This window comes from Mus musculus, chromosome 16 (assembly GCF_000001635.26).
Source record: "Mus musculus strain C57BL/6J chromosome 16, GRCm38.p6 C57BL/6J".
NCBI lineage: Eukaryota > Metazoa > Chordata > Mammalia > Rodentia > Muridae > Mus > Mus musculus.
The window spans coordinates 67,599,392-67,621,975 of NC_000082.6; the positions used below are offsets into that span (position 1 = coordinate 67,599,392).

Sequence of the window (22,584 nt, forward strand, 5' to 3'; positions counted from 1 at the left end):
GGACCCACCTTTAAGCCATCAAACAAGAGTGTAAATCCATCTCTTTTAGACACCAAGAAACATCTTAACCATATTCTACTTTAATCTGTAATAAGATAGCATGGAAATAATTTCTAAATAAAAACTAAAAGATTCTTAGGATAATTTAAGAATATTGTCTTTGTTTTGATACTTAACAAATTAAAGTTAATTTATGGAGAATGGTGTAGAATAAACCTTCTTTACCAGAGTCTCCTCCTGGCATAAACCAGTTTCCCTTACATTTAAACTTATTTTCTGGTGTTTCTGAGAAAAAAATGTATTACTAGATGAGAAATTCTTCAAAGGTATACCTGTATCACAACTCCTTTATAGAAAATAGGATAAAAAATCAAAGATACAGAAAAAGTATTTACATTCACACACATGCTATAAACAAAGAATTGCACACAATACATATGTGTGTGTGTGTGTGTGTGTGTGTGAGTGCGCGCGTGTGCACAAGGACTTATCTACAAATAAGAATGTTAAGTATTCATTTCATACAGGTTCAAAACATTTTAAAACACTTAAAATATTTTTTCATCTTCAGAATCTAATAAACATTATATATGCACATTATATATGTGTGTCATAAATTCACAACACCTTTGTCTAATTAAAACGTTCCACTTAACGGCAAAGACATCATCATAGCTCACCTTCACCAAGTACTTCCACTTATATTGATTTAGCTGCTCAAATTGAGGCAGTCTTCAAGCTGAAAAGGATGTTTGGAGAGGATCCAAGCCTAAACCCTTGCAGCACCTGACCCCTAGAGAGCATCCCCTTGATGGAGACCGCCACCGGCAAAGTCAGCAGCAGCACGTTCATTCTCGATGCCTTGTGCTTCCCTTTTTACGCTGTGCAGCCTCTAATGTAAGATTTAAATAGAGCTGAAATGAGATCACGTTGAAGTCCAAAGTGCCGTAGAGTTCATTTTAAACTTTCATCCAATTGTGCAAAAACATGTTTCTTTTATAGACTTTGCCACATAGCCTATGATGAGCCTTGCCTTAATTATCCCCCCCCAACTTAATTCAGCCACAATTCTGTTTCTTCAGCTTCATTTCTTTTATAATGCATGTGTGTATGAACATACATATATGCTAAACTGCTAGCAGTGATAAACAAAAAGAGGAAAAGTATTCTGGTGTTTCAGTAAATCAACCCCTTAGCTGGAGATTTTTTCATTTTTAAAGTGATGAGCAAGGCAGTATTATGCTTTAGTTCATGCATAACGAGCACCATAGCAAATATCCTAAAAGAAAAATCCTAATGGAACACAAGGCATTGCAGCAAATCAAGCACTGTAACTACCAGTAGGCAGTGTTAACTAGGGGCTCTGAAATACTATTAATTTGATTTCTAGTCACTATGTGCAGTTTCTCAAAGGATTATTTTGTTAAAATGTAAACATGTAAGAAGAGTCAACCCATCAACTACCTTAGCTTTCAGAAAACCTTAGAGAGAAAAAGCAGAAAATTAACAAAGGAGGAGAAGAAAATGTATACCTGTAATTTCTGATAAGGATCCATTGCAGAAACAAGGAGGCAGTTTTAAATGAGCTTGTCTCTTCGTGTTTAGATCAATAAAGATAGTCTACTCATTGCATTTTCATTCTCTTTTGCACTTTTGAGTCTGAGTCTTGGCCTACATGTATGTCTGTGCTCTAGGGACATTTGGGAGGCAGTACAGGGTGTTAGAACACTTGGAACTGGAGTTCTGGATGGTTGTCAGCCATGGTGTGAGCACTGGAAAGCGACCCTTGGTCCCTGGGAAAGGCAGCCAGTTCTCCTAACCACTGAGCTGTCTCTCCAATAGCAACTGTCCTCATTTCTTAATGTTCATTACACATCTAACATTTAAGCTATGCAAATTTAAATGAATAAACCTCTTCTCTCTCTCTTTCTCTCTCTCTCTTTCCTTTCCTCCCTCCTTTCCTCTCTTCCTCCCTCCCTCCTTTTCTCCCTCCTCCCCTTCCTTCCTTCCTTCCTTCCTTCCTTCCTTCCTTCCTTCCTTCCTTCCTTCCTTCCTTCCTTCCATTCTCCCTCCCTCCCTTCCTGTCTTTCTTCATCACATGCTGTGTCTTTTGACAATCCCTTACTTATACTTTTGGATAAAGAAGGCTGCTGCTCCAAATGTCATGTTCTTGTGAAATTTCAAGATTTCGTAATTGCTCCCAGGCAGTGTTCCCTTTGAAACGCCTGGTAAGCGACACATTAAGAAGAACATGCAGGAACTGCTTCTGTAAAGTTTGTTTTGTTTGGTTGTCATTATCTTGTGGAAACAAATCAGCGAAATGAAACTATTTTCCTGATTTAAAGAAGAGTTCTATTTAGCTAGGTATTTCTAGTTACACATCTTAACATGCAGAGCTATTTTCAGAAGATGACCATTTGTAAAATACAGACAGAGTAAGAGTCTCTTTAGAGATTCACTTAGAAACAGCCAAAGGGCCTGCTTACCATGTATCTTCATTTAGAGACTATTTAGGCTCTGTCTTAATCAAAAGCAACCAGTGAATATATATTTAGAAAGTGTCCACATTTCTGTATAGTACATGTGAGTGTATGTGACCTTTGGGATAAGATACTTTTTCTGAGAGTTAAGCATGGCTTCATTTCCAATGTGCTTGGTTAAGTTCACTTACACTCATATGTTGATGGTCATAAGGTTCTTTGTTAGCAATGACCTTCTGCTTGATACCAGATATTGAAAATGAAGGAGAATTCCCAAATTTGTAGTGAGTTCTAGTTAACTCATTTTCATGCTAAACACTGATGTCATGATGTCAGAGGACACTGAGTCCATTAGACATTGATCTGAGGATGTGGAATATAATTACATATCAAATCTTCCTAGAAGAATTTTATATCATAGTAATAAAAATATACATAAAGGATACAAAATATCTATGCCTTTTCTGTGATATTCTTACTTTTATAGTCTTAATTACCATCAGTCTTTTCTCTAGCTGGATTACCAGCTTTGCTGCTTCTAATCTCAAAGAAATTCATAGATTTTCTACTTATTGTTGGTTTGTCTTTTTGTTGGTGGTTGTGTTGGTGTTTTGTGGGGTTTTTTGTTGTTTTGGGTTTTTTTTAAATTTTGTTTTCTTTTGTTTTGGTTTTGGTCTACTTTTTAAAGTGAGAACACCTTTAGATCCATGAGACATGAATCTTTTATCATCGATGAAACAAAGAAAGATGAAAGAAAGCCTTTGGAAAAGTTTCTGTAGAAGCCTTGGGAAAACAAAAATGACATGCCAGGGCCATCTGCTTTCTGCCACTGATCATAAACACTCAATGGTAATGCCATACTGTCAAAGATTAACCATCATGGAAAATAACTCTGTGAATTCCTCTTCTTATTCCTATAAGTGGTCTCTAAGGAATAAACACTGATCATAAGAAATGATGAAAAACGCATCAAGCACTGAAAATCTGTATCAGTATATATTGACTGTATACAGTATAATGAGTTTCACATTGACATTTGCAGGCAAAGACCTGATGCATGTCCATCATACTCATCACCACCTCGTCATCAGGACTCGTCTCTTTCCCACTCTCATTGATCTCCCACCTCCCCAGTATTCTCTGTAATGCTTTCATATCTCCTGAGTTTCACCATGAAATCCAAGGAGAAACATATTAGTTCTCCATTCTAAGTTTTCCTCCAAACTAAAAAAAAAAAAAAATTGGATAATTCATAAGCAGAAAGGAAATGCATAAAAAATTCTTCATTTCAAACAAAAGTAAATTCAATATATTCACTTGGAAATGTTTCAGCCAATTTTATTGATTTAAAAAGAAGGTATTTAATGTTCACTGGCCTTTGCATTAGTCCTATGAAGCTTTCTACAAGCTAAATCTATAGTCTTATTGTACTAAGGCTGAGTCTTTTATACTCTCTAAACAATAGTATCTCTGGAAAATAAGTCATCTTCCAAAATATGTGCCAAAGTTCTGATATTAAGTATCATTTTACTCTTGCTTTTTATATTGCTTCTTTTATTTTGGAAGATTATAATATAATATTTTAGGCCCCCCTTTCTTTTTCTTTCTTCAAACCCTCTCACATATCTCTCCTTTCTCACTCAGTTTTATAAGCATTTTGAGTTGAAAAATCTATAACTATTGTTAAAGTTTCCATTATATAATTATCTTTCTCATAACTATTATAATTAAAAACTAGAAAATATTTTAATAAAAATATCATCACCCCAAATATAAGTCTTACTTTGAATATTTAAAATACTGTATTTACTTATTGATTGTTTTGAAAATATGTCATAAGCAATATCTAACCCTTTCTAGGTCAATCTTCATAAGAAAAGGTGGGATTTTCATGAGGAAATAAACTAATTCCCGAAGTTTTCCCAATTTGGACTCTGCAAATATTGTGCTTTCATTTCATTTAGGAATGCCATTGGCCCCGATGTTTAGTGACTATTCAGTTACTGTTGACATAGTAGAAGATGCTCCTCCCAACAATTATTTTTTACACCATAAAATGGAAGCACAGCGAGTGATTATTTATTTTTTCAAATTCTACATAGTAAATTTGTGTTCCACTGATAAAGGATCTAGACAGTAGGATGGAATGCAGAGTCTTCTACATAATACTCATTATTTGTTAAGGTAATTATTTTAATTGTCTTGTGTTTTTAGAAAGACATTAGAAACAACTATATTAAAAAAAAACGATAAAATATTCCTGCTCTCTTGAAATGGTTCTACACAGCAGCACACAGGAAGACCTCAGAGAACATCATCATGTCACAACCAGAGTTTCATTGTTGAATGAATTAGATGATAAACTCTTCACAGATGATACTACCAAATCATTGACATTTTGTAATTTGTACTTAACTCGGAGTTTCTTTTGAAAAAATGGGATACCTTTCAACCAAAAAGCTCTAAGTTGTATTTAAATTCTAGAAGTGTCATAGTATATGAATTTATAACAAGAAACTATACAACAGTGGGACTCCAGTTTGGGCTGTGTGTGTGTGTGTGTGTGTGTGTGTGTGTGTGTGTGTGTGTGTATGTGTGTGTGTGATGTGAATGTATATGAAATGTCAGCACTTTAAATTCCAATTCAAATAATTCTAAGGATTTTGACAAACAAAAGGTCAAGTATGAGTTTTTAAAAAGATACAGGAAAATAAAACCTGGATGATCTCAAAATTTAACATATCTTAAATATTAAAGACATGAAAAAAGTACAGAAGTGTACGATGTCTTCCTGCTTAGGAAGATGGCTCTATGTTGCAAAATATGTCTGAGAACAAGGACCTAATAGCAGTGTGCACTTGGCCAATTAGGAGAAAATTTGTGACTAGGAGACTGAAGCTGTGTCTTAACACTTCCTGCAGGAAAGTGTTTAACAAACCCAGGAGACAGAAGGCTGACAAAACTGCAGTACCACCTACCTCGCTCTACAAAAGTTTGCAGGTACGTATCTCTCACTCACTCTGTAAAACTGAACACACATTCAGAATAAATCATTTGGTATGAAACTACACTCCAGAAAATTATCACCTGCAACACAGCATTTACTTAAATTGCTTTAATTTTAAAGTTTCTTATGAAATAAAAAAGAAGGTAAAATTAAAGATAATGGGTAAGCTGAAGTTTTTTTTCTTTTTCCTAACTGTGCATTTTACTGTTGAATGTAATCCAAATAAATAAGTCCCTAAATATATGCTAGGCCACTACCATTACAATCTCTCAAGTATATAGCAAGAAAAATAGAGTGTTGTGACTTTATCTATTATATGTACATTGTCTGTTCCAAGTTTAGCACTAGTCAGTAAAAAAACAATACTGAAAAACAACACATACTCTCTTAGGACTATGATGTCATCCCTCTTTTCAAGTTATTGAAGTTTCATGTTGAAAGAAGTAATAAAATATCAAGAATATTTTTAGTTTGCCCTTGTGGTTATACATTTTCTTTTCTGTATTTTTTAAATTATTATGAGACTTTATTTTCGAAGTTGTTAAGTGGCATGTTCATGTCCTCCTTAGCTTTGTTCTCTGTGTAGCTCAGACTTCAGTTAAATTCAGAGGCGCCTCTGCAGGAAAGTAGGTTTCAAGAATAATGTTTCATAGGCAGACTCAAAAAGCCATGTTGTAGTAGTACAGGTTGTAATCAGCCACAACACTTCATAATGTAAGCAAGAGCTGATGTATATATAGATATATATGTGAATATATATATATATATATATATATATATATATATATATATATATATGACACAAAACAAGGAGGGCACATTAAATGTGTTCCCCGAGGGACAGCAAATCTTTAAAGGACAGTGGCTGGTAACATCAGAATTGCTCAAGCAGAACTCCAGCTCTGAAAACTTAAATATTGTTCCTTGTTACATAGATTCCCGCTCCTTCCAACCCTCTCCCCCCGCCCCCCAACCCACATTCTCTCCTTTGACCCGGTCATCCACTGTTCTGGCCTGCTGCGCCTTTATGAAATTAAATGCATCATCCTCTTGAACAAATCAGTTAGAATGAAGCGTGCTTGAATATTTCTTGTTCACTTGTCAGCTTCTTTCAAGTTGTGTTAATAAAAAAAAAAAAAAAAAAGGAAAGAAAGAAACTGGAATCATAGAGAGAATGTTTTCAGGATAAAGGACTGGAAGAAATGAGGTCTTTAATCCAGCCTTAAATAAAGAAATGCTAAGAGCCCAGTGAATTTTATACCATTGTTGACGAATCATTGATCTCAACACCTGGTTGATATGGGCACATTCAGTTACTTTAGAAAAGATGCTGCAATAAGAAGAGAATTTTTATTTTTAATTCTCAAAGGGAAAAAAAGGACGTGTTACATCCCTTGGTATTTTATTATGTGTTTCCCATAGACTGGAGGTTCCATAAGGACAGAGACTGTTTTATCCTTTTTCAACCATATGCCCAGGATTTAAACAGTTGACGAATAAATTATGCTTAAGAAAATTAAAGGTTAGTAAAATTTATATGTGTATACACACACACACACACACACACACATTTTACACTATATGAACACTGAGTCAATAAGAAGGGATACTAAACTCAAAATTACAAATTGGTACTTGGTTTAATTCTAATAACAAAAATTATTACTAGATAAAGAAGTCTTAACTTTTTCGAAATTGTACACAAGTCAGTGTCTGCATGAGTGTATGTGTATTGCCCAAGGAGAACACAAGGGGATGTTTGGTCCATGGGAACTGGAGTTAGAGTAGGCTGTGAGATGCTGAGGGAGTGCTGAGAACCAGATGTAAGTCTTGTGCAACAGCATCATTTGCTCAGGTTCTCAGCTGAGCTATCTTTCTAACACTGAAAGCAGGAACGTTAGGAATGAGCTGTGTGGATAATTTAATAAGTGGGAGGTGTGTTTAGCTTCAACTCAGGCTGGTGGCTACAAAATTAATTGACAAAATGTACAAAGAGAGAATGAAAAGACCCTAAATCTTACACTGGTACACATAGCTGAGTACAATATCCAATCTCAGAATAATGAATAAATGGCATATAGAAGGGGTTTTTGTTGTTGTTGTTTTGTTTCTTAAACAAATGCAGAAAAATGTTATGCTGACTGTACTACAAAGGGACTTTAAGTGGTAAGGGAGATCCAATCCCCCATCTCTACAGTTCCAATCAGACATCAGAGAACAGTCATTCCAATCTCTAAATCTACACAGACTAAAACATGCTACAAGAGAGTTCACTGACTGAGGGCTGCTAACATGGTGGATTGAGAGCTGAATCCTACAAAAACTCCAAAATGTGTTTCTGCTTCAGAGAAGTTTCCGAATTCTGAGTCTCACTCAAAACAATAATACTTTTAATACCTTTCTTCTGTGAAATAAACAATTCTCACTGCAAAACTGAGGACACATGCCACCAGCTACCGGCACTTCCACTTCATGGAAGCTGCTATTCAGTAATGACTGCATCCTGTTGACATCAAGGATGAGTCCTGTGCACTACAACCATACTCCTCTGTCAAGCAGTCACATTGTCACAGGATGGCAGAGTGAGGAGTCCTCAGGGGAAAAACTATCTTATCAGACAGTAAGGCCATTATTAAACTAGAAGAAATTAGTCTTGTTAGCATTCCTTCTAGGCTCCACCCCACAGTTACCTGGCAATGGTCAGGTAGGCCTGGCTTACTATAAAACAGGCTATTTACCTTCCTCCTCCTCCTCCTCCTCCTCCTCCTCCTCCTCCTCCTCTTTTTCTTTCCTCCTTCCTCCTCCTCCTCCTCCTCCTCTTCCTCTCTCTCTCTCTCTCTCTCTCTCTCTCTCTCTCTCTCTCTCTCTCTCTCTCTCTCTCTCTCTTTCTTCCCTTCTCAAGTCCCCTCCCTAATTAAACTCTGTTCCATGTGATACCTGCAGAGACACACTCTTCCCCCATACCATATTGTGCCTCCTGTTCCTGGCTTCTTTTCTTTTTTATAAAACACCGCACTTCAACTCACCATGCCCGGCCTCTACCAAAACATATCCTGTTCTCTTTCTTTTTTGATAACACACAAGTCTCTTTGGTCTGCCCACATACATTAAACATATTTACTTGTGCAGGAACATTTGTGCTGGCATTTCCTTCAAGATAATACATTCTGCATTCATGAGACTCTGTCTAAGGTTAACCTAAAAACTGGGTAAAATGAGACAAATTTTAAAATTAAACTCACTTGTCACTTCTCTAAGACCTCTGAACAATAAACTTCTCATGCTTTAATGCCTCCATCTTAACTAGGATATGTAAGTGAATGAAATAAATGATAGCGTTAAAACATCATTAATATTACCTAATCAATCATATATCTACAGCCAAATAAAAATAAACAAGCAGACAGAAAATTATCTGGTATGGATTTTACTTAGACAAAAAATCTTTCTTTAAAGACAATTCTACTGCAATATCATCTTTACCAATACCATTGCTATTGTCTTAACAAACACAAATCAGTAACATATCAAAAATACTTTTTGTAAATGAGTATAGTACTCAAGCAAAAACTCCTTCCCAAACCAGGTTTTCTTCCTGCATGTCTGGAAAGTGAATCCGCCCTAGCCAAACAGCAGTGGATGTTTTTTGTTCTACTGCTCACTCTAATACAAACAAGGCTGCAGTACTAGTAAAATCATCGGGAGAATATAATTATTAATATCAATTCCACAAAGTGACAAGAATACTTAGTAAACTGAGCAACTTGAGTCTACTTGGAGCATTCATTTACAATGGGATTTTCTCCAACAGCGTGATGGAATGGGAGGAGCATCTGGCCTCTGGTAAACATTAACTCAGCTTAGTTAATAACTTATTTTCAAACACTGAGTCATGAAACAGTCAAAAAAAAAGCAACCCTAAAATACACCAGGAAAAATGAATTTTTTAAATGAAAAAAAAAAGGGAAAAGAAAATGTCTGTAAAGAAAAGCGGCATTTCACTGGGACTTTTAGAAAAAGAATTCTTAAAACACTTCACACTGAAATGTAGTCACTGCAAATCTTAGGGACTTTTTTCTCTCTCCTCTTGCAGGGGGGGGGTGGTGTCTCATGGTGATATTTAAAATTCTTTTCCAGAAGCAGTGAATATTCTCATCCTACCTTCCTCTGCTATTCAAATGTGAAAAGAGAAACAAACCAGATGCTTCATAACTCACATGAGTTTCCACCTGAAGAAGCATGACTAAGCATTTAAAAAACAACAACAATATTTTTGCACAATTCTATAAAGCAGCTTTGCAGGCTAACTGAGAAAGCACCTAAAATCCCTGCACCCCCTACTTTAGAGACTAATCAGAGAATGCCTACTCCGTAGCTTGGCAATAAGAAAAGCAGGTTAGTCGTTTCATAATCTCTTGGATCAAGGTCAGTTTTTAATTCCTCCTTGTTGATACATGCATCTGGAAATGGCAGCTATTAGGAGACCGATAAGGAGAGGCGCCTGCATGTATGTGTTTAAACAGACTCATCTTCAGGAACACTTGGTGAACTGGGAGTAGAAATCTGTAGGAAGTACAAAAATAAATAAAATAAAAATAAATAAAATAAAGATGTGTTTACCCCAAAGAAGTCAGAAAGACACATAGCTTGAGAGGAATGTGTGCAGTACAAATTTGAACTGACTGCCAGGCCTGAAAGCAATGCCAGTGTACAGTTTTGTGGAGCACATCGGCTCTTAGAATTCTTTACTGTCCTTAACACTGTTTATTCTATTTAGAAGACGATATTGGCAACGTTGGTGTTATAAACACATAAATTTCTGGATCTTATTAGAGAATTGTTTCATTATTAAATGTATTACAAGGCAGCTAACCAATCAATGGAATGAAATTTATTTTTTAAAAGATACAGACCCAGTAAGATAAGCTTGGATTATAAGGAAGACTACAGTGTCTGCCTTGCATTCTGGAGGTAGCCGGATCCTAGAGGGGACCTAAATACATATCCTTCTAAATTCTCTTTTTAAAACATGTGAAAGGGTTATATAGGTCATACACTGGACAAAATAAAAGGTTTGGATCTTTCAAGATCTAGAAGGACAAAAATGCTCATAATAATCAATAAAGGGCAAATGACATGCTTTTGTCTATTAAAGCAAACACATCAGACAAGTCTAACACTTACTGGAGAGTGCCAGTAGTTATTAAGCTGTAAATGGCTTTAAAATATACAAGTATAAAACAACGAAGCGATCTTTCACTTAAATAGTTAATCTGTCGGTTTAGAAAAGGTTTTCATCGTCTAAGTATAAATTTTTAAAAGTCATATTTACAGATTAATATACTATCTCCTATGGCCTATGTAAAACATGGCAAGGCAGGTAAGCAAAAGAATACAATGAATATTAAAGCCCTTTGAATATCAGGTGATGCAAGCAACCTGTTTCTATGAGAGATAGCATGCATGAAGCAAGCTAATTCTCATTTTCCATCCACAAGTTAGGTCTCTTTAAAACGATTTAGAAAAAAAATATTTTAAAACCCTCTCTTCTCTCATTAAATGCACACAGTGTTTCACTTGCATGCAAATAAAAAACCAGAAAATAACATGTCTCAATTTTGGCATTGCACTGACATTTGACAGTCCATAAAGATTGCAGGCAATTAATGCTATCCAAAAATCTATAGCCTCACACGGTAACCGGCAAAACATCAGGACCCCACCACAGCAAAATGTGTTAATGGGCTAGTTAGGGGTAGATTATTGACATAGGAACAAATTTTGATTCTCCTTCTCATAAGGGAGAGTAAAATGAGCAGTCTTTTATTCAGATTAAACAATGCAATTTCTAATATCATTTTTCCTTCATTCCTAGAGCAAAGAACTACTTGGAAACAACAGATACTATACTATGTACCACAATAGTGAATTTAATTCTGCCTTGGCAGAGGCACTACCAAACGCAGAATGTAACTGCTTGCTATATTGGCTCCATAGATATATAATTGCCTCCAGAAACATCCTCCTCTGAATACCACCTACACATTAATAAGTGACAGTGAACTTACAGCTAGACCCCTGTTCTATCCCATATGATCCCTGAGAAGGCTTTGAAATGAGGCCACGTGCATAATTAAGGCACACTGAATATCAGAGTACATGTAACAAACTAGAGTATTATGAATCCTCAGGGAAGCCTCATAGAACTAATGTATTTTCTAAAGAAAGCTGCACATGAGTAAAGGGAGACTCAGATGCTAATTAGACCCTCTCAGAGAAAGCTATAGAAACGTCGCTCCTTGAATTCTGAAGTTGAACACAGAATGGAACGTTTGTGTACAGGAGACTGCGTGGAAAAGGGAGTGAGGGCTTGATAGAAAAGCCCTGCAATTGATGATTTACACAATTTGTGAGGAAATAAACTAAGCAAAGCCAGAAGTATAACAATGAGAGAATTCTCATCTTTCCAAAAGGGTTAAGTATGAGAACTGATTTCCTATTAGGAAGGGATTATGTAACAACAGAGGGAAATACTCAGCCTAGCATATGCTAATTTAGTCAGCTTTGCCAGGCATTGCTGTGTAGTTTTGGCTGGCTGACTCACATTCCTTTCCTCCTCGGTTCCCCCCCTCCCCCATTTATATTACCAAATGAAAGTGGTGGAGCTCTTTTTTAAAATGTAATGATAACTGCAAAACATTGAGATCTGCCCTTTGGTGGTTGAGAAACTTCATTACTTGTACGTTTTCAGAAACTTCCATTTTACAAGAGACCTCTCCTTTAACTATTCACTATCCTTCATTATTTTTTTTTTAATGTGAATTATTCCAGGTCAGTAGGATGGTAAATGGAAAGGGGTTCTTATATTCCTGGAGAGCACAAAGCAAGCTAGGTTACCATTCAAACTTCAACAAATAAAATGGAAACCAGTGGCAAAGGATTGGCACTTAAATTCTGTGCACATTTTTATTTGGTTTGAAATACACACACATATGAATATATGTATATAGATATACGTGTATATACATACATTTTATTTATTTAATGTATATATTCTGATCTATAACTTAAGCTTATTCATTTCAGTGTAAGCTTATGTGCAGACTGGAAGACAGGGTCTATTAAGTATAAAACTGAACCTGAAGTACACGTAGCATGGACATTTCCTACAGGAAGAGGAATAAGGGGCAAGCTGAAATAAAAGATAAAATTCTGAAGAAAGTACAAGTATATTTTATACACGGTATATTCCAGGCTCTGATGTTTAAATAAGCACTATCAAGGCACCTGCATTTTTAAACATAGACAAGTTTATCCCAGATGCCAAAAATGTTTCATTGCAAGAGGAAATTAATTGGCTTTATAAATTACAAAAAAACAAAAAACAAAAAACAAAAAAAACGCACCGTGTTTTCCACAGAACATCTTTACCTTTGTCAAGAATGGTGATTGCCCATTTTGTTTTCAAGGATAAGCAATGTATCTGTACTTGCATGTCATGTGTGTGCATGTATGTATGTATGTATGTATGTGTGTGTGTGTGTATGTGTATGCATATATATATATAATTATTATTATCGTTTTTATTATTATTAGTGACTCAATTCAGCCTCTAAAGGGCCTTTTATTTCCCTGTAACTTGAAACTGTTGCCACTGCTCAATAACAATGCTTTGTATTCCTAGAAGTAAAAGAACGATTACTTTTATTTTGGTAAATTATCCCCAAGTCTGACTAGACATACCTCTGAAGTATTGAAGTGGGTGGAAGATCATTTAAATATTCGAGGGGAACTGATTTGCTCACTCAGAAAGAGTTATCCCGGTGGTGAACAACAACTGTCTTAATGTTTACTTCAGACCTCTATAAAGCATCCTGTGACTAATGAACGACCAACTCTGTCTAAGGAAGATCTGGTAACTTCTTTCACCTAGTCAGGCAGCAGCCGGTTTTGATGATTTACTCTCAAAAGCAGGAAAGATCCAGAATAAATTTTCAACCCTATTGAAATTTTCCAGATTTCAAATTTGGTTGTTTTCAGTGGAAGAAACCCTTCTTATCACTGGTAAGGAAAACATATTTGTTAAAAGAGAAGAAGAAAATAAATACTAAGGAGTAAGTTACCTTTACTCATCTTTTTAAATCTTTAACTCATCTTTTCTCATAAACCACATTGTTATTACAGATTTTCATTATTTAAAAACCTAAGAAGGTTGGCCTTTATCTTTAAATGTAACTGTATGTTTTCAGCTTGAACACATATGAGTACTCATGGTGAGGTAACTTAGTATTGTTTCCCATTCTCAATCATTTCTTTACTTATTTTGACTTTATTTAATTCATGTGTAATTAAGAAGAGTATTTACTTGCATAATGTTCAAACATAATACCTTTTCTAAGATGAAAGTAATTGTATATCTCCTTAAGAAAACCCACCAAATACATTACGAGGAGCTTGTGGGCCCACTTCTTGGATAAAAAAATCAATATGCACAGTATGTCAAATGTTTTTGTTCTGTAGCAAATGGAATTCAAGCAGAACTGTGTTTCTGACTGTCATCTGATAGGATTTCATGGTGTGCTGAAAATAACAGTAGTTGCTTAGATCTCGCTATTTTTAGGAACTCATTTGACTACTATTCCTACAGAAAAACCAACATTCAATAATGAGGACTCATAAAAACATATGCCACGTATTGGCACCGACTTATCTGAACACAGATTTAAAGGTTAATTCCTGTCCCTCCTAAAAATAAATAAGTAAAAATAACAACAACAACAACAACAGGGAAACAAACAAAAAAACAAACAAACAAACAAAAAACCGAAGTCTGTTTTGTGTAGAATAGGAAACACTGCAGCAAGACAGATCCTGAGAGAGTAAATTTTTACCCAGAACACTTGAGTGAGGAGGCTTGGCACATGTGAAGTGTGGGATTCCTACTATAATTCCACTATTCATCTTCATTATATTGACCCACAAGCCTGATGGTTTCCAAGAAAGTCAAATGTTCACCAGGACTTAATGAAAAGATACCTAATCTTACGAGGAGTTATTTATGAATCTTTGACACACAGCCTGCTTCCCCTTTAGTTTTGCCATCACACACTCTGAAACAGTTCAGGCTTTAAAGGGTTAAAGCTTTGTTCCCGTCTGCCATAAGCTAGGAAAATACTTCACATCTCCCTCTCCTGCCACATGACTGCTTTCCTGTGTTTGTCTGCTGCTGCTGAGCATATAAAACCTAAGATGTCATTAGCACCATCACACAGCAGGGGGCTTCAGTGCCTCCTACTTCAGGGTAATCCTCACCACCTCCTTACAGGAGGAATTTAGGGAACATGCCTTCTTAGTTCTTCAAGAAGTATACTCCAAAACCTTGACATTTTCAAATAAAATGTTGGCAATGAACTTGAACTTGTCCTTTTAATATTTTACGTTAAACCAGTAAATTTAAATTATTCTTTTTTCTTTCTTTCTTTCTTTCCTTTTTTTTTTTTTTTTTCTTTGGTCAAAGAATGAGTTTATGATCTAGTCCGACATAAATTATCGGGAATTATCAATCTTGGAAAATAAAAAATAACCAACTTGGTAGGGAAGGATGCTGAGAATAATTAGTTAAATTGAATTCGTAGAAAGGTACTTATGCCCACAAATTATCAATAATTGCTTACATTTAAGCTTTCTCTAAGACACAACTGTTTTAGAAACAAATTTAGGTCTACAAAATACCAAATTTTTATATATTCATTATATATAATATATATTATTATTATTATTTATATTTTATGTAATAAGGCATGTGTGCTGCTATATTATGAGGCAAAGACTCAAACACTACCAGGCCTGCCTGGAAGACACACGTTGTTCACTGCCATTTGATTTATTATATATTTACTAAGCAAAGGATGAAAACTGCACAGATGTGTACATTGAATTCATCCTTGGAGAGTCTGTATTTATTTTTTACCACTGGTTCCAAGAACAATAAAGAGAGTAAATTAGAAGTATAGCTACCAATTTGACAATCGTCTTTTCCTTCATCTGGGGAATTGTGGTACTTGGTTTTGTGACTGGTTTCACCTGTTTCTTCCACCTACTCCGACACCAGTATAGAAGGTTTGACTTTGCCAAGTTGTTTCATGAAGCAAAATGCATCGAAGTAAGAACTTTCTCAACACATTTCAGGACACATGTCAGAAAACTAAAATAATAGTAATAATAATAATAATAATAATAATAATAATAATAATAATAATAATAATAAACAACCATTATATGGAAATCTACATTACACTATTTCTTTATCCTAGGGACCTTTGATAAAATGATTCATCAGTTCTTTATAAGAAGGTATCATATTAGTAGGCTCCCTATTTTAAAGGGGAGGGTGACAGAAAGCAATGCTTATTCTGGGCCACTTTAAAATACATAATTAGGATGTCATCTAACAACTTTTAAATTAAATTTTACTCTTGAAGTGACTGAAGTAATTTTTTTTCTTTAAGGAAAACTCTTCAATCTCACAGTTTCATGGCAGAGGAAGCAGTTTTAAAGTTTCAGATCTACTGGTGGAAGACATGGGCCTCAGTCCTCGGATCGAGGATGCTGCTCATCCATGTTGTATTACACCACTGCAGTGTTTTGATAGTTGCAGAACTAGGAAACCAGCACTGAAGCAATCTTCCTCATGATGAGACAAAACCAGCCAAGAGACCCAGAATCCTTTGCAGGGAGGATTTTTCTTAACTGCTGCTCCTGAAGGTGACAGCTGCTTCACCCAGTCAGACTGTGGCTCCCACCTACAGCTACTTTCCAGTTCCTGTTATCGAGGAAGGGAGAAGTGGATGGTATTCTAGCTTCCCTGATCATAAGAAATATCCTGACAGGACTTAGGATATTTGTGTACGTGTAAAAGAGGTAAGAGATTTGGGAAGCATTTACTGTGATGGTAATGATATTTAACATACTGTGCATTTTCTATAAGACATCTGGTGAAGTTCCCGACACTAACGTGTCCAAAGCAAGATGTAATATGTATATTCACTGTGGTGTTGATCTGAAGGTATTCATTAGCAAGTATGGCAAATTATTAATTAGAATACCTCATGAAAAGCTATTAAAACCCTTTGTATTTGTGTTACACATTTTCAGTAAGATTAAATGAGAGAGAGAATGAATGAATGAATGAATGAATTTAGGGAGACCAGATATTGTGGTGCATGTCTGTTCTCTGTTTTTCTTTCTATGTTTTTCTTCCTTTCCGGGCTTGTTTCCTAAGTGCACAGGGCTCTCTTCATCTCAGCAGTGCTCCTCCAGGCATGGGAGGCGATGTGGTTTTAGGAAAGGTGAACTAAGCAGCATCTATTTCATGGCCCAAGGAGCTCTTAGTTACAAGCATTGAGCGAGCATGTGTGTTTGCACTTCTTAGGCTACAGTTTACTGTGATTCTCCTCTTCTTGACTTTCTGTCTTCCTTGATATAGAAAAAGAAAACACTTGGGACCTTAAAGTTGAATCTCATTTTTTTTTTTATTTTCCAAGTTATATTTTGGTCAGAAACCAATATTGATATATATATATATTCCTTCTATTTGTTTTGAATGGACACATTGGGTATAAATTAAAGTAATTTTGAAGAGCACCAGTAAAACCACCCCTGTAACAACCCTGGTTTAATTTTAACAAGATTGGCTTATTCTTTCTCATATTAAGAAATTAAATCATAACTTTGTTTTGAGAAAATGTTAAAAAAGAAAAGAAAATAGTGACAGTGTAAAACGGAGAGTTTAAAATAAAACACTGAAGCACAGAGAAGATGTGTTTTTTAAAGTCTCTTTTGTGTGGTACAAACTGTAAAATAAAATAGAGATTATGTTTTAAGGGATACAGAAATTGATTCTCAGTAAGTGACTGAATGTTACCAAGCACTAGAAAATAAGAAGCTACATTCTTAGTGACTGTAGTCTTTGCCTAGTCATAACAAGGAGGAGACAGGGCAGACTCCCCCCTCTCCAACATCAGCTCTTCACTAGATCCCCACATAACCTTTCTTCCCTGTACATGGAAAGACTTGAGGTGTGTTTAATCTGTGTTCAGAAAATAAAGCCTGCCTTTGCCCAGGCTAGCCAAGACCTAATCAAACAGTAGGCTGGTGGGAAAACATAAATCAGAACCCGAAAGCAATGTTTACAGCCAAAAGGAAGAAAAGTCAGGCGTGAGCAATTTGTTTGAGGAAGAGCTGACAACATCAACAAAGTATGATGTGCCTGGAGAAGCCAGTGTTTGATAAATGGGTGGCAGCAATGAAGAGGAAAAGACAGTTGAAGTAGGCTTGCACTCTTTCCTTTCTCTTCTTTTTATTCCTCTTTAATGTGGACTAAGATGTTCATGAGGCATCATGGAACTGATGCTCATTCCCTGGCCGCTGTAGAGGATATTTATTTACTTAGTTGGTTACTGGAACCTGAGGTTGTTGCTGCTGCTGCAGCAGCAGCTGCTGCAGTAGTGCATTTTCCCTGCCAAACTCACACCTCTTCCCAGCCCCAACTCCCCTTGTCTGTTAGGAAAAGCAGCTCTGTCTCAGTCACTGGTTTACATACACAGTAAGAGACCATGCCTATGATGGAATCTCTCCTTTCTGGGTTAAGAATGATTCAGTCCTCCTCAGAGCTAGCTCCCCAACCCCCTCTTTGAGTGTGTGTGTGTGTGTGTGTGTGTGTGTGTGTGTGTGTGTGTGTGTGTGTGTGTGTGTGTTTGAATGAGGGAGGGAGGGAGGGAGGAAGGGAGGGAGAGAGAGAGAGAGAGAGAGAGAGAGAGAGAGAGAGAGAGAGAGAGAGACAAGCAGAGAGGCACAACAGTTCTTCTCAGTGCACTGAATAGACAATTCACAGAGACATGTTGAAGGAAGTGAGGAGGCGACCCCCAAGTGCAATGCGTGGCCACATGCTCTATAATAATCTCTTCGGACCAGCCCAGCCGCGTGTGCAATGACCAGTCAGTGCCACAACACCAAGACTGGCAGAGAAAAACACATCCAGCCATGCCATGCCGTGCCGTGCCGGATTTCCATCGCAATCACCAAATTAACTGATTTCCCCACATCTCTCTTCCCATAACTGGTGCATGCAGGCGCTGGCTTGCCGCGCGGGATGCGCGCGCCCGCGCGCGCGCGTACACACACACACACACACACACACACACACAGACACACACACCACTCACACACGCACGCACGCAGACAGGCATGCACGCACAGAGGGAGGGAGGAGGGAGGAGGGAGGAAACAGCTGAGAAATCCAAGTTACTGAGAGGTGAACTAGGGACTCCAAGAGGATGTTTTCTCGGCAGGATTAGAAATCCAAGTAAAGCCTTCAGCCACCTGGGTGAGGAGTACCAGGGTGGAGGAGTGAGCGCTGAGAAAAGGGAGCAGGAGGTGCAAGCCATGAAAATGCACTATCTGCTTTCTTGGCACATGACATTTTAAATTTATATCCCATGTAAAATAGGTTTAAAAATCTCCTCGATATATTCAAGGAAACATCTGTACACGGTTAGTTAATTGATTCAGCAATTTCCTGTCCATTACTTCACTTACATTCATAAATATGCACAAATAACATACTGTCCCAATATATAACCCCCAGAAGACGGCAAGAAAGAGGCTACATTCCAAGAACTTGCTGAAAGATGGTTCATTGACCTCATTTAAATCCTGCAAAAAATAATAATAATTTAAAAAAAAAAAAGGTTTGGGTCTGAATCTCCGGTGTGTCTACATGTGTCTTACTTCCACATTCCTTTAACCCAGAGACAAATAAATTTGATCAACTAATCTTTCTCACAAATACCAATGGATGGCAGAAGAGTTGGAGGTGAACAAAGATTTATCAAGAAAAGAGACACCCAGCTTTAAAAAAAAAAAAAAAAAAAAGATCTATTGACCATCATCTCGCATTCATCCTTTCCCGTTTCTCTCATTCAAGCCGCATCCCTGTGCTACTCTTCAAAGCAAGGATCTTCCGCCTTTCGGTCCTGCACATGCACGCCTCTTCTGCCTCCTCCACCACCCCAAAGTGCTTCTCCCATACACTCCAACTCACGCCTTGCCATTTATTTCAAAATTAGCATCTTCTTCCCCTTCCACACATCCCACCTCCTCCATCCTCCAAAAGAGAAGGTCTGGGAGAAATGAGCCCAAATCCCCTAGCCGCTTTGCATCAGGACCAGTGATTTGCATAACTGTTTTGTGTGGTTTCCCTCCATTGCAGACGCAAGGTTTTTGCATTTCGCGTTGAAGGATGATATTAATTACGGAAAGAAGCGGCAGACAGAGGATAGACAGACAGGTAAAGATTCTGAGCGAAAATCCAAAGCAGTGAAGTAGCTGCCAGAGTGCATGCATTTCTTTGCTTAAAAAAAAAAAAAAAAGCAAACCACGCAGACTGGATAATAAAAAGTCGATGTGTTGATAAAGTGGATTTATGTCTTTTAAATTGTCCCTTCGCTCCGTTTTAAATTTCTTGTTTCATTCATATTCATATTCTCTCTCTCTCTCTCTCTCTCTCTCTCTCTCTCTCTCTCTCTCTCTCTCTCTCTCTCTCTCTCTCTCTCTTTCTCCGCTCGCTCGTACTCCTCTCTCTAGACCAGACAGAGTCTCCCTTCTCTTCCTAGGTGAATGACACGTCTCGCAATCCCCCACCCCCCCACCCCGGGGATGTTATTGCAATGCACACGGTGCCGCCGCTGCTGCTGTTCTTGCCGTCGCGGGAGCTTGCTTCCAGGCTCTCACACACTTTTTAAAAGACACATGGATGAGATGCTGGTGGGAAGAAGGGAAAGAGGAAGGCGACCCTAAAAGGGGAGGAGGTTAAAGAGATGACAAGAGGTGGAAAGGGTCGCTTAAGAGCGTGATGTGGGAGGTGGCTGGCGAGGGTGGGTGGGGGAATCGGAGAATGGAATGTTGAGACAGGCACAAGTTGCCAGCCACCCTGAGTGGGAGGGGGATGCTGGCGGGGATCGAGTGGGGTGGGATGAAGGCAGCTCAGGTGAATGAAAAGGCGAAAGGTGCCGCGTAAGGAGCTTTCTGCTACCAGAACTGGGCTGAGCCAGCGCTGGAGAAGCAACGGCTGGTGCAAACTGCCACTGCCCCCTGCAGCACCGGGGCGGAGGGGGAGGGACTGGAAACCGCCGGGCACTGGGGGATTGCCAGGGGAGAGTGGAAATACGGGGTGGAATGGCAAGGATGGGGAATGGGCGTGAAGCGATGCTCCCCACAGCGGGGCGGGGATTACCTTGTAACAGGAGCCCGCAGACACTGTAGAAGCGGAGAACCGCGCTGCGTTTCCAAATCATGGTCCCTTCTTTTAAGGGTCTGGGGAAGGATCGAGGGGGCAAGGAGATGCTGGTTGAGCGAACCACACAGTGCAAGGGCTCCGCTGGTGTCGTCCCCCCGGCTCCCGCCGGACCCACGGTACCGCCGCTGCTGTGTTCGAACCCGCGCGGAAGCTGGTTGCCGGCAGCAAAAGCGGCAGTGGCAGAGCACCCGCAGAATGGGGTTTCGGTGGGCTAAATAGTTTCTTCTCCTTCTGCTGCTGGTGGTGCAGCCCCGACAACCGATCTGCCCGGCACCGGTTTGGACCTTGCCTTCCTTTCGGAGCTCGAGGCAAGTCCCAGAGCCCGCCCGGAGGTTGCTCAGGCAGGTGATGCGGAGATGCCGGGGTGTCGGGGAAGGTGCAGGCGAGGGCTGCAAGGAGTGGGTAGGTCACGGAAGGGAGGGGTGGGGGACAGGGGCAGCAAGCTGGCAGCACCGCCGCTCGCGCTCGGGTGTCAGAGTCCTGGGAGAAGAGGTGGGCAGCAGTGGTAGCAGCGCTTGGTAGCGGTGGCAGCAGCGGCGGCGGCGGCTCCCGGATGCTCCGGCTGCAGCAGCAGCAGTGGCGGCGGCGGCGGCGGCGGCGGCGGCGGCGGCGACGGAGGCGGCGGCGGCGGCAGCGGCGGCAGCAGCAGCTCTAGCGAGCACCAGACACAAGGGCAAGCTCAGCGCCGCGAAGGCCCCGCCCCTACCCTGGCCAGGGATAGGCTCCACCCCCTGACCAATAGGAACACACCCACCCACCACACCGGGCCAATGACAGAGAAGGGTGGGAGGAGACAAGCGCCGGGAAAAACAAACAGGCTTCTCAAGGACCCTTCGGGCAGGAAGCTCTGAAGCCCCCTTTCACGCACTCAGGACTGGTGTCACCTCCTTAAAGGTGGCCACGTGCTAACTTGCAGGGAAGACAGCCCTGTTCATGAACAGGTGCTGAGCCCTGGAGAAGAATTCAGCCAATCGCCACCGCGAGGGGGCGGGGTTAGCTGGATCTTCCCCCCCCCCCCCCACCACCACCACACACCCCCAGCACCATCCCATCCCACACCCCTAGGTTCTGGAATCCGATGTGCCTGGGCACGGTCCTGGGTGCGAAGTTCTTCTGAGCATTTGGACTCCTAGAGCAGATGGTGGCTTCACCTGCCCACTCACCAGCTGCAGTAGCAATCTTCAATGCTCCCAGCCGCAAAAGGGAGAGATTACAGAGGGCGTGGGAGAGGCTAAGTATAGGGCGCTGAACACCTACCTGCCTGCAAGAACTTGGGGAAGCAGAGATTTAGAAGTAAAGGAAAAAAATCACTTTGTTGTTGTTGTTGTTGTTTTTTCTTCAAAAAGTTTACGTATACCACGTCCACTTCTCCACATAGCTCTGGGAGTGACTGTATAGGGACTGAGATCCGGTTCAAATCCCATAGCTGTCTCTTTGGTTTCATAATGCTTTTGTGGTGGTATTTCTGAAGCCTTCTCAACTGAAAAAGATGATAGTAATAGTTCTCTTACCATGTAAAGAGCAAACATGTAACTGGGGCCCGATAGTTTGTCTGCTTTGCGAAGAATAGTGTAGCTGTGAAGAGGATTTTTCCTAATTAAAAATAACAGGGAATCTTATAAAATTTCTTTTAAAATGCCAACAATACTCCTAAGAAGAAAGAAGAGGAAATGTGTTTCATTCGAGGGTGTGACATAAAGTGGTCAGGAAGAATCACTTAATACAAACCACGAGCTTTAGAA

The 22,584-nt window shown here is 39.1% G+C and overlaps 1 protein-coding gene across 7 annotated transcripts in view; it reads right to left on the bottom strand.

Annotated features, from left to right (window-relative positions):
• Cadm2 (cell adhesion molecule 2) overlaps window positions 1–21,526 on the bottom strand; it is a 965,502-nt gene extending 943,976 nt beyond the window's left edge. For 4 of the 7 annotated variants that reach the window (XR_001781826.2, XM_006523026.4, XM_011246129.3 and 1 more), the window contains exon 1: window positions 20,780–21,526. Coding sequence is in view for 6 of the 7 variants with exons in the window: in XM_006523026.4 (XP_006523089.1) it covers window positions 20,780–20,840 (61 nt within the window). In the remaining variant the exon portion in view is untranslated. The remainder of the gene's footprint in view (window positions 1–20,779) is intronic. The other 3 variants (NM_001347247.1, NM_001145977.1, NM_178721.4) reach the window with 1 other exon arrangement.
• Between the last annotated feature and the right edge of the window lie 1,058 nt (window positions 21,527–22,584).